The sequence below is a fragment of the Babylonia areolata genome, chromosome 1 (genome assembly GCF_041734735.1).
Source record: "Babylonia areolata isolate BAREFJ2019XMU chromosome 1, ASM4173473v1, whole genome shotgun sequence".
NCBI lineage: Eukaryota > Metazoa > Mollusca > Gastropoda > Neogastropoda > Buccinidae > Babylonia > Babylonia areolata.
This window is the reverse complement of record NC_134876.1, coordinates 9,533,131-9,545,490: the sequence shown is the minus strand read 5'-3', so window position 1 is coordinate 9,545,490 and position 12,360 is coordinate 9,533,131. Positions and strand designations below refer to the sequence as shown.

Sequence of the window (12,360 nt, the reverse complement as noted above, 5' to 3'; positions counted from 1 at the left end):
TGTTTTTTGAAAATCATATTGTACAGATATAGCTTCCATATTTAGTGTTAGCTTTGCATCATTTTTAGTGAACACCCTGTCAACATAATTATCAAATGAACACACGAATTCTCAAAAGATGGGCGAGGCTGTTTACTTGTTGAAATACTTACATTCTGTTTGGTCGAAAGTTTTATGAACGAGACAACTGATATCGGTAGAAACAGTGGTCGATATTAGTTTTACCGAAAACATTAGCATGGTTTTCTGACGTTAAAAATGAGTGTATTGTGTCATATATGCGGAAAAATCAGATGAATGATACATGGTTCCACGAAACTGGTGAATAATCACTGCGTCGATAATGTAGCAATTCATAATTAATGTTTCAATAGCGGTGACACTGAAGACGGTGATACGCGTCAGCCACATCGAATAGCCATAAAGCCTCTCATCGAACAAGAGAACTCAAAAGTGTAAATGAATTGATCAGGTGTTGTTTGGGTCTTCTATTTCCCATTATCGCCGACATGCAAATTGTTGAATGAAAGCCCCACCCACTCATAAGTAATTACCTAACGGGACAGACCCTGCGGAGGAGTGCTCCATAGTGAGTGCCGTGTGGCAGAGAAGAGGTCTTCGCCGCGGTGCATACTTTGATGGCTGTGGCCGAAAGAGAAAAGTCTCTTTTCTCAGCACACCGCTCCTGAACACGTGTACCCCCCTTCACCCTGAGTTTTTTTGGCACCCCCTGCTGTCAAATCTGTGTGCGCAGGTGTTGAGGCGAGACCGCGAGCAGGGAACAATCACTTTCCACACCTGAGTGCTCATTGGAACAGCTGGTCCGCGCTGACAGAGCTGTTTCCACTCGTTGACAACTCTCTTCCAATCCCCGTCTCGCCTGTCAAGTTCGCGCGGCGCGCGGGGGCTCCCCTCATGAATATGAATGAGGTCACAGTGCGAGCCAAGAGCCAACAAACCGTGCGTGTGTGTGGAGTGCGTGCGAGAGGTCATTGATGGCGGCACCATGGCGCGGACGGTTGTGTTGTGGTGGTTTCTAGCTGGGATTTTTCTGTGTACAGGTAAGTTCCTACTTCGTTTTCTCCCTTGACTTGTGCATGGGGGTAGCATGGAGGATTGATCTGTCAGCGAGTGGGTTTTAATTGATCGTACACAGTGTGGTTGATCCCTCATCGGCGAGAAGTCTGATCGGCGCCACTGAGGAAGGGAGTGCAGCTAAAGAGAACACCCCCTTGCCTGTCTATCCAACAGCCAAAACAGTGGAGTCGGTGTGCGTGCGTGAGTGACTGTGTGTTTACATTCGACGCACGCTTGCCACAACATGCAGTTGTCACACTCTGCTCATAAATCAGACTCAGATCTCATGTTTCTGAGGGGGAGGCAGGGGTGAAAAACCATTTGCAACTTCATCTTCCACTGGGATTTTATGTAGGAAACATCACGAAGAGAAAGGAAGAGCGAAAGACGTGACTGAGTCAACACCTCAAATTAACCCCCCAGACGAAATGCTTCCCAGACGAAATGCGTGTATGTGTGCTTTGGGGGGTATGAGAAGAAAATTGAAAGAGTAATGTTTGGGGATCGGGAATAATTGGACCAATGTCTACATGAGCTGAACAAAAAAAGGATGTAGTGGATCCTGTAGAGGATCAGCGTTGAAAGAAGGGAAAAGGCGAATGAACGCAAACGTTGACAGGACAAAAGCGAATGCAGGGGTGTCAGCTGAGACTGTAGTAGTGGGAGTTGGGGCTGAGAAAAGTGTCACCAAGAACGCTTTGTGTGACAGGTCGTTCAAGCGTTAGTCAAGCCCAGCTTTGTCCCCGACTCAATAATGGGTTGGACGACAACGGATGCCCATGATAGAAGGGCATGTGGGTGATCCCTAAGAAAACTGTTCCTCGGGGAGCAGACCCCGTGCCCTAAGTAGCTTTGTCACTGAACTCGGCAGACCATAAAATCTACCTGCAGACAAACTGCGTAGGTGAGGGATTTTTATGAAGGCTGTACAGGCGTGCGTATTGCATGTAGTGCGACGATAAACTGGCTTGGCCTCCCTTTTCTTTTGTCCTCAAGTTTTATTTTGGTGGGTATCGCGTGTCGTTTCAGTTTGTCACAGAAATTCAGTCTCCTTTTAAGTTCACTGTGGTTTCACCTTCAGTCACATTTGAAGTAGTTAAATGCAAACTATCTCCTTCAAGTTTCGGACATCTTTTCATTTTTGAATGCAGTGCCGTCGAGTTTTTAATTTTATCGTGATTACATTTTCAGTCACACTTTAACGGTAATATAAAAAAAAATGTATTTTACGTTTAAAACTTCAATTTCTAACTTGTTCTGTTTGTTAAATGTAAACTGGTTAGTATACCTTGATTTCACTATGTCACAATTCAGGGCAATAAAACCGTGAAGTAACTATCAAAAGTCAAGCATCACAATGTTAATTATGAGTTACTTTTTTTTTTTAAACGATGGTCAGCACCTGAACGTGAGATGGCCTCTACGGTCTGCACTGGCAGGCGATGATCACGCGAACGGCAAACTATTCAACTGAAAACAAATGTCGTTTGACTTTTAAGTTTCAAAGTGTTTTTCTCTTCTTTTCTTCGTCAGATGGCCAGGTAAATATGTCACAAGGTGTTTAATGTTTTGATATCTGAACTGAGAAAAGAAGCTGTCTTTATTGAAGAAGATCAGAAATGAATGAGGATAGGGAGCGAGTTAAAACTAATTTCTGCATAAGTCAGTTTCGTAACAGTTTTACACTTCCAAAGAAACAATAATTGAATAGGTTGTGTGTGACGGATGTTCAACATCAGTCTCTCTCTGTATTGATCACGTCTCTGTATAAATCTGTTCTGATTTGTAATCACGCTCTTCACAGTCCGTGTTGTGTTGGACTTTCAGGTTGAACGTTTATAAACTCGTTTAGATATTATTTTTCCGTTTTCATATCAAAAAGCGTCTGTTTGCATTAACATTTTAATCTGCCTTTTTTCTGTTTTTGTTTTTTTACACGGGCGTATTTGTCAGTGCTTCTGCCCATGGCTGAATTTAGTATTTATGCATCTGTCTGTTCATTCATACACACACACACATATGTATATATATATATATATATATATATATATATATATATATACACATATATATATATACACTCGTATCTATCCTCATGAATGGTATTATCATCGTTCTTTCTCTATATATTTTATGGTTCAGTTTTTATCCGTTTTAGCGGGCAATATCCACACAATACCCTCATGACGGACTGAGTAGTAACTAGTATTCACAACGAGGCGTGGACGTTACACTCCGCCAGTCACACAGAGGTGGGGAGGGGAAGAAATGTGGATCAGTAGCCATTTAGCCAACATCTCTTTACATCATTACTAGGTTTGTAAGGGTATCTCGTTCCATTAGTTAGTTATTTATCATGATTTTTGTTATTTTTCTAGTTTAAGAATCAAACAACAAACAAACAACCCCAAAACTTTGAAATGGCTGCATACAGTAGTGTGTAAACAACATTAACGAACACGTGCGTCTGTATTTATTGAAGCCTGATTGACCCAGTAGCTTAACAGATTTATCAGACAATGAAAAATAAAATCATGCACTCGAAACCCTTTTGTGTGTGAGAGTGGGGGAAGAATTGGGAGGAGTGGGCTTGGGGGTAGGGGTGGCGGTAAATATGAAGTGAACTCGTTCTCTGCACGTGAAACCACAAAGTTTGTCGATGTCGTTTAAAAGTGTGTGTGTGTGTGTGTGTGTGTGTGTGTGAACTGCTGGAGTGCACATTGTAAAGAAAAAAACACACCTTTCACAGACTCCCTCCTTCGGTCCCTCTATTGCCTTCCCGCTACTCCTCTAGTGGTTTTAACATTTTACACGCGAGCATGTGTGTGTGCGTGCTCGCTCATGTATATTATATATCTATGCCAATGCGTGAGCGTGCGCCTTAGGCTTCTATATGTGTAGGGGTGGAGGTAGAGTGAGTGGTGGTACTGAGGGAGTGCATACGAGCACACACATCGTCCGTACGATGGAAGTTCACACGTGGAAGATGTAAACAAAAGAAAGGAACCAGAACAAGGGCGCGCGCGCGCGCGCGCGAGAGAGAGAGAGAGAGAGAGAGAGAGAGAGAGAGAGAGAATAGGCTGGGGAGAGGGGGGTATAAAAAAGGCAGGAGAGCCAGCAAGAACTACCATTCTTATTTCCGAAGCTCCTGTCTTTATGTAGACTTTAAAGCGTTGCATACAGCAGAATGATCGTTTTGAGAGACGGAGGTCTTCAGTGGTTAGGGGAGAGGTGTGTGTGAATGGGTGAGGGGGAAAGGACACATAGAGAGGGAGAGACAGACAAGAGAGAGAGAAAGGGAGAGAGAGAGTCAACTGGTGGAGGAGAGCATAGCATGCAAGCTATTGGGTGCTATAGCGGTAACCACGGTTGCGCTTGGTGAACTGAAAGGGGATGGGGGTGGGCACACGATCCGGGGTTGGGGTAGGGGGGGGGGGGGTGAGGAGGGTAAGAACGGTAACGTAGAGCTCTAGCTGGGTTTAAGTTCAACCAACGCATGTGCGGCATGGAGGAGCTAGCTCACAGGGTACATCTGCTGACTCTCTGCCGGTGCCGGTCTAATTGGGTCCGGCTGTCGCTCAGGAAATGGCCACATCGACCACATAACGTTCCCCACGTGTTTGGCAGAGTCGGTTGCCTCTCTGGGATTCTTCTGTACTTTGTGATATATATATATATATATATATATATATATATATATATATATATATACATACACACACACACACACACACACACACACACACACACACACACACACACACACACAGGACTATAGCTGTGTACTCCCGTCTCCTCCGCACATGTCTGGAAGCCTTCCATCCTCCGCACTGGAATAGAATCACCTTTCTTTATCCGTGAAAATCTTATATACATATAATACCGTTTACCTTCATACACACGTGCACACACACACACACACACACACAACACACACACGCACACACACACCGTGCACACACACACACCCCACACACACACGCAAACGCACACGCACATCCTCCCATCTGCTTTCTTTGTTATTATTTGTCAGCTTCGTCTCGTCTCCTCTCCTTTCCCTTCTCCTCCCCCGTGCAGGACCTTTCAGTTCTGTAAACCGAATACCGCATTGTTGTGCTCCTTGTTTGCTCTACATTTCTTTTGAATGTCAGGTTCGAGTTGTGTTTGAGAGACAGAGAGAGAGAGAGAGGGAGAGAGAGAGGTGAGGCAAGTGAGGGGATATGTGTGGCTATCACGAGAGAGAAGTCACTTTGAAGTAAGTCACCGAAATTATTAGGAAAAACCCACCGGACAGAGGGGGGGTGGGGGGGTGGGGGGGGAAGTCACAATGCCGGTCTTTCTCTTATACAGGCCTGATATTCTTCGTTTCCTCCACCACCCCATGCCTCTGTTCTTTGTGTGTGTGTGTGTGTGTGTGTGTGTGTGTGTGTGTGTGTGTCTGTGTGTGTGTCTGTGTGTGTGTGTGTGTGTGTGTGTGTGTGTGTGTGTGTGTGTGTGTGTGTGTGTGGAGAGAGGTAGGGGTTGACAGAGGCGCGCGAGGGCTGGAGGCGGGGAGGGGGTCGATAAGTTCCAGGTAAACCAGGGTTCCTTAAAGGGGTTCGATCTGTCTAAAAAAAAAAAAAAAGGAAAAAGGCACCGTTGCGTTGAGCTTTCAAGGACGCAACGGTCCCCTATTTTGCGTAGATTATAAATCGCCGCGTGCGGTCCGTGAATATTTTCTGTGTGAACCATTTAGAAGAGAGAGAGAGAGAGAGAGAGAGAGAGAGAGAAGGCTGTCTGTCGATCCATTAACGCAAGGGTGCGAGATTCACCTCGAACAATGCCTGGTGTAATTGTTTGATCGCCGCTTGGCTGTGTGCGACCTGCACAAAACAAAAAAAAAGTGCGCGTGTGTGTGAGAGGGGAGCGAGGGGAGGGGGGTGGATGCCAGACATGTACAAAAAGAAGGAAAGAGAATTATTTTAGGAAAGGAGAACGCTGACAGGCAGACAGACGGGGAAAATAAACAAAACAAAACCACCACCACCACCAACAACAACAAAAACAACCTGGCAGGCAAACGGGGAAAAGAATGATCATTACAATGAACAAATTGTAAAGAGTGGTAACTCTCTCCATTCACAAGGTACACAACTTCAAGTCAGTGCTGCTTACGCTACCGATTCAGCTAGCACACAGGTAAAATAAAAGGTACATTGGAACAAACCCAGACACTTCCTCAAAAAAGGAAGCGCCGGGCCTGTCCTTACAGCATACCGATCATCTTCTCGATACAACGCGTCTCCATGGCTCGTTTGAAGGACTGAAATTCAACTCGGAATCAACAGTTGGCCGGCCGTTCAACTTCGTGATAAGCGACGACGGCGCTTGTTGGCTGAAGCAAGGCGTTCAGTGGCCAATGAAAGGAGAGCAGATTTAGGTGTGTAACAATCTTCTCTCCACAGACAATAATCCGTGCACAGATAGCGCTCAGTTTTCACTGCCCAGGTGCGTTCGCATGAAGAGATGTTATGGGACACACCAGGTTTAAAAAACAAAATAGAAAAAGAAAGAAAGAAAGAAAAAAAAAAAAAAGCGATAAGAATCTCGAATTCCTAATCACTGTCAAATGCAGTCACCTTCTGCGCTGACCTATTTTTAAGACAAGGTCGGAGGGGAGAGAACTTTACATGTTATGCATGCTTGGACTTGGAGGAGAAAGAAAAGGGCGAATGTTCTGAGAAAAAAAAGTGGGGGGGGGGGGTGGGGGGGGGGGGGGACGGCCTGTACATTGTGATATATTCTTACTGAAGGTTTACAGAGAGACAAAACCGAAGGGCAAACTTAAAAAGTTTGGTATGAAAGCAGAGAGATGATGATGATGTTTTATTTGAAGAAACACATAAGGTTCATTTCAATGGGGAGTTGGGGAATAGGTCATTCAGATGAAAGCACACACACACACACACACAGAGAGAGAGAGAGAGTGTGTGTGTGTGTGTGTGAAAGTTGGGGAGAGGAGGACAGAGACGCAGCCAGGGAGTCGAGACAGCCGAGAGGCAGAGACCTTTATCGATAATGACCCCCCCCCCCCTCCTACCCCCTCCCTATCGATAACGACCCCTTACCCCACCCCTATCGATAATGACCCCCCACCCCAACCCCCTCCCCTCATTAGTCTGCCGGACTGTGTAGCACTTTGGTAACCTGGGGTGTTGCGGTGTGTCGGCCTGGATTCTCGCTTGGCCACAGCATTCCATCCACCCTTGTACTGTCCCCCTGTTCCCGTTGCCCCCCCCCCCCCTCCCCATTCCTCGCTTGCCTCTCATCACCCCCACCACCCACCCCAGCCACGGCCTGTCTCTGGCACACCTCCTTCTACTCCCCCTCCGAGGTGAAGCCGATCATGAGCTCATTCGATCGGAGTACTATCTTTTGTAGTAAAGTAGCTGTCGTCAGACCCGTCGTCGTGGTTTGCAACAAGGAACCCCCCCCCCCCCCCCCCCCCCCCCCCCAGAGCAGTAGTATGGTATGGTGTGTGTGTGTGTGAGTGTGCTCGCTTTCCAGCACCCTTCACTCCCCCACCCCCTTCCCTTACCCCACACCCTCTTCGAGCCGCCACTCTGTCGCGACAGAGGTTGAACTGACAGTCGCCGACACCTCAGGAGAAAGTATAAAGCCTTACTTTGTGCCGGGGAAGGCAATTGTGAGCTTGATGAGGCTTTGCGGGTGGAGTTTGGGCCATTGTTGGGCCGCCACCCCCCCCCCCCCCCTACCCCCCGCCCCCCGCACCTCCTCCCCCTGGTCCTCCTCCCTCGCCTTCCCCCCTCACCACCACCACCACCACTACTACACCCCTTCCTCTGGTTAAGGTCCTTCCTCTGTGTGATCATGGGTTACAGGATTTCCATGCTGTCGTTCGTTCATTCATTCAGTCAGTCGGTCCGTGGTGTTGGGTTTGCCCACGGGTACATTGATCTGTGTCTGTAACTTGGTCTCTGTCTTTTTTCCCCCCCCCCCCCCCCCCCCCCCTCACCTCCCCTTTTCTTCTTTTCTATCCTCTGGTCTCAATCCTTTGGGCAAATGCGTGGGCGCGCGAGCAAGTGCTTAAATACATGCACGTGTGTGATGAATATACACACAAGATTGTGCTGGCATACACACACACACACACACACACACAGATATATATATATATATATATATATATATATATATATATATATATATATACACGTGTGTGCATGAGCACACGCATACAATCGAACTCTTATGAATACCAAACCGCACCACGATTTCCGTGTGCCCACGTACATACATGTACTTATGTTCTACACCCTTACTCCTTCCACACACACACACACACACACACACACACACACACACACACACACACATATATATATATATATATATATACATACATAATACTCTCCTTCCCATTTCACACCATACAGATACACACACACACGCGCGCTCACGCTTTTATCTCAACCCACATACATAATTGTTGTAAATATTCGTAAAAAAAAAACAAAAAAAAAAACAAAAAAAACAAGCACCCCCCCAAAAATAAGAAAAAAAACCCTTATTTCAAATGTTAAATGTTGTCCAAAAAAAAACCGAATTGGAAATCGTTTTAGTAGATTGAATAAAAAGGAAACAAAAATGTTTAAACCAGTCCACCAGTTATGTCCTCACATGCACGTACACGCGGGAGGCAAGCTTCTTGCATGCATGCATGGTGAAATTCAGTTCGACAAAGAGCTGGTTCACCAGCCCCTCACATACGACATGAAAAGCTCGCAACCCACTTCACAGTTGAATGTAAAGGGCTATGTGGCCTTTATGGTCGTTCGCAATGTTCGCGTTTATTTATTCGTTCAGATTCATCCTCGCATGGTTTTGAAGAGTGGTGCGGGTACACCATCCGTTGAACATGCGACTTTTTTTTTTTTATTATTATATATTTTTTTTAATAGCGTATGTGGGTTGTGTTTGTGCATCCCATTTACTGATTTAGGCTGTTCAGAATTCTGTCTTCGAATTTTTTTTTTCGATGTAAAACTGTTAGTTAAATCAATTTTGGATAATTTTAGAAAGGTGGTGTGGAACGTTGCATCACTCATATAATAATCAAGAAGTAATATGGTGTTATATATATATATATATATATATATATATATGTATGTATGTATGTATGTATGTATTCATTTTCCCCATTTTTCTAATCTTCTCACACATACATGCGCGCGCACGCATACAAGCGCGAATGTTTGCGCATTTTTTTCGTTTTCATGTAACGAAGAGAACTGCATGTCAAACAATTTTTCGTGCTTTTGCACTTACTTGCTTTGTAGTCCCGTTTTGCAGAGCGCTTCCCGAAACCCCTGTCAATATTCGCTTGTCCACTGGTGCAAAACTGCTCAGACAGAATCGGTTTAACAAGCACCCTTTCACTTGCCTTTGGTTTTTCAAAAAGAAGGCAATTCGCATAGAAATTATATATAACCTAATTTGTTTTCCTGATACGTTACTTACGTTGACCCCCTCGATGTATTCCCTGTGATGAGCCTCTCACCGTGAAACACGTGCTCCTTGACTGTTGGGCTCTGCATGACGTTAGACACAGACATTACACAGCGGTTTTTTTGAAGACCTTGTTTCGTGATGTCCCTCCGTGGGCGCTCATGGACTTTTTGAAAGAAGTGAACATTTTTAATCAGATTTGAAGGTTTTAAACTGTGGAAGTTTTTTTTGTTTTTTTTTAAAACTTTGAGTGGAAAGTTTGAAGTGGTGAATCGTTTTAATTGTTGTTTTTTTTTTTACCCTTGTAGTAGTTATTAACGTGGCGAAAGCCATGAGATGGCCTTAGTGGTCGGCGAGGCTCTAAGCACCATAATTTCATTTCATTTGTTACGTTGACATCATTATCATTTTTTATTATTATTATTATTATTTTTTATAGAACTTTTCTTTCTCTGTTTTCGTTTTACAGCCTTGCCCAAGGCAAGATGAGATTCCGTGATGACGGGGGAAAAAATCACCATTGTCTAGACCAAACACACATAAAGCTGTGGGTGCGTCCTCTCAGCAGCGCTGCTTATGTTACCGAAATCCATCACGCTGTATCGCTGAATGAATGCATGCTGTTCAGGTCCTATCGGTATCTATCTATCTGTCTGTCTATCAATTTATATCTGTATATATATATATATATATATATATATATATATATATATATATATATATATAATATACATTTGAGAGAGAGAGGGAGGGGAGAGATTCAATGAAGCTCGTTCACCTTCTCAAGCCCAGTAGCACATGTTTTTGTTTGTTTTTGTTGTGTGTGTGTGTGTGTGTGTGGAGAACGGAGGCCGTCAGTCGCCTGTCGAATACAATCTGAAATTGCTATTTCAAAGCATCCGCATTGCTTCTTTTCGTATCCGTCCATCTTCACATTCCTCGTCACGAAACAACTCACAGGTGAGCGAATGTAACAAACTTCCAAGTTCAGAGGAACCCACGAAAACAAGGAACTCTGCTCACTTGATGCGTAGTTCAGTCGTTTTTGTGCACAGTGCAAAACCCCATGCTCAATATATTACCTCTGTGCAATAGCTGGTCAACATTTGGCAGGGTTGTTTGAAAGTTTAAGCTTACTGAGCACAAACAAATGTACATTAACGCTGCTGAGCTGACTGGTGCTATTGAATACACACACACACACACACACACACACACACACACACACACACACACACACACACACACACACATATATGTGTATAATATATATATATATATATATATATATATATATATATATATATATATAAGTGTGGGGTTGGGGAGGGGGCGAACAAAAAGAAGATACGTATTTCATAAATAATGTAAACCAGTATGGGCATTTGTTTCATAATCAATGTAAACCAGACTGCATATTTTATTGCACAATTCTTTTTCTTCTTCTTTTTTTTTTCTCTCATTTTTCTTGATCATAGTTAACTGCAATAAGGATGGAAAACACAGAAGCTCAAATCATATGGCCCTGTGTGCATTGCTCACATGTCGATCCCCATTTCGATTCCTATCCCACCGCCACAGCTAGCTATCAGTTCCCTTGTTCAGTTTGATTTGTGTCAGGGTGTTTGGTATCGGTAGATTCATGTGAGCTGTCACTGGAGTGGACATGGCAGCTATATCTCTTGCAGTCCAGATAGGAAGTTTATTAAATCTGGTCTGTAACGATGTTACGCAGTTATTGATGGCATCAGAAAAGGCAATATATGCCCCGTCCGGTCTATGTTGAAGGGGAACAGATCCCCACTGAACACCGCTGCCTAAAGGCCCAGTTAACCAAGACACACTCGTATCAGATTTAAAAAAAAAAAAAAAAAAAAAAAAAGAAGGAATGTTGCCCGCGGAAAGGCGCATCGTGTGTCAGTCGAATTCCGTTTATAGTCGCATGCAGTTGTATCACGAAAAAGATCAGTCCTAAGTTGTACGTTACCGATATTATGAAAAAACAAAACAACACACACACACACACACAACACACACACACATCAACAAACAACAAAATAACGGGCAATGTATTGGAGTGGACAATGTATTTATAACAAAATAACGGGCAATGTATTGGAGTAGACAATGTATTTATAACAAAATAACGGGCAATGTATTGGAGTGGACAATGTATTTACAACAAAATAACGGGCAATGTATTGGAGTGGACAATGTATTTATAACAAAATAACGGGCAATGTATTGGAGTAGACAATGTATTTATAACAAAATAACGGACAATGTATTGGAGTGGACAATGTTATTTATAACAAAATAACGGGCAATGTATTGGAGTGGACAATGTATTTATAACAAAATAACGGGCAATGTATTGGAGTGGACAATGTTATTTATAACAAAATAACGGGCAATGTATTGGAGTGGACAATGTTATTTATAACAAAATAACGGGCAACGGTCTTCATCAACTCAAGTGAGACCGAACTGCTCAAGTATCTAAACCTGTATCGTGTGATGACGATCATAACTTGTGGGATATATATAACCTCTACATAATCAGCGCTTCAGCACGACAGAATGAACAATGAACAGAAATAGTCATATTGTAGATCTACATTTTACAGGCATGCCAGGATTTCCAGTAAATTAATAAAAAGTCAGTTGCATTGCTCGGACGGAAGAGCCTCTAGTATGGTCGTAAGCCGCTACTAAGTGTGTGTAGCATGGAACTGACCAATGGCGTAGTTCGGTCAACGTAGGCATTTAGTCAGT

The 12,360-nt window shown here is 43.8% G+C and overlaps 1 protein-coding gene across 1 annotated transcript in view; it reads left to right on the top strand.

The window, feature by feature from the left end:
* Positions 1–987: 987 nt before the first annotated feature.
* Positions 988–12,360, top strand: part of LOC143291131 (activin receptor type-1-like) — a 91,029-nt gene continuing 79,656 nt past the window's right edge. The window contains exon 1 of the mRNA XM_076600793.1: positions 988–1,061. Within this exon, the coding sequence (XP_076456908.1) occupies positions 1,007–1,061 (55 nt within the window). The 5' untranslated portion in view covers positions 988–1,006. The remainder of the gene's footprint in view (positions 1,062–12,360) is intronic.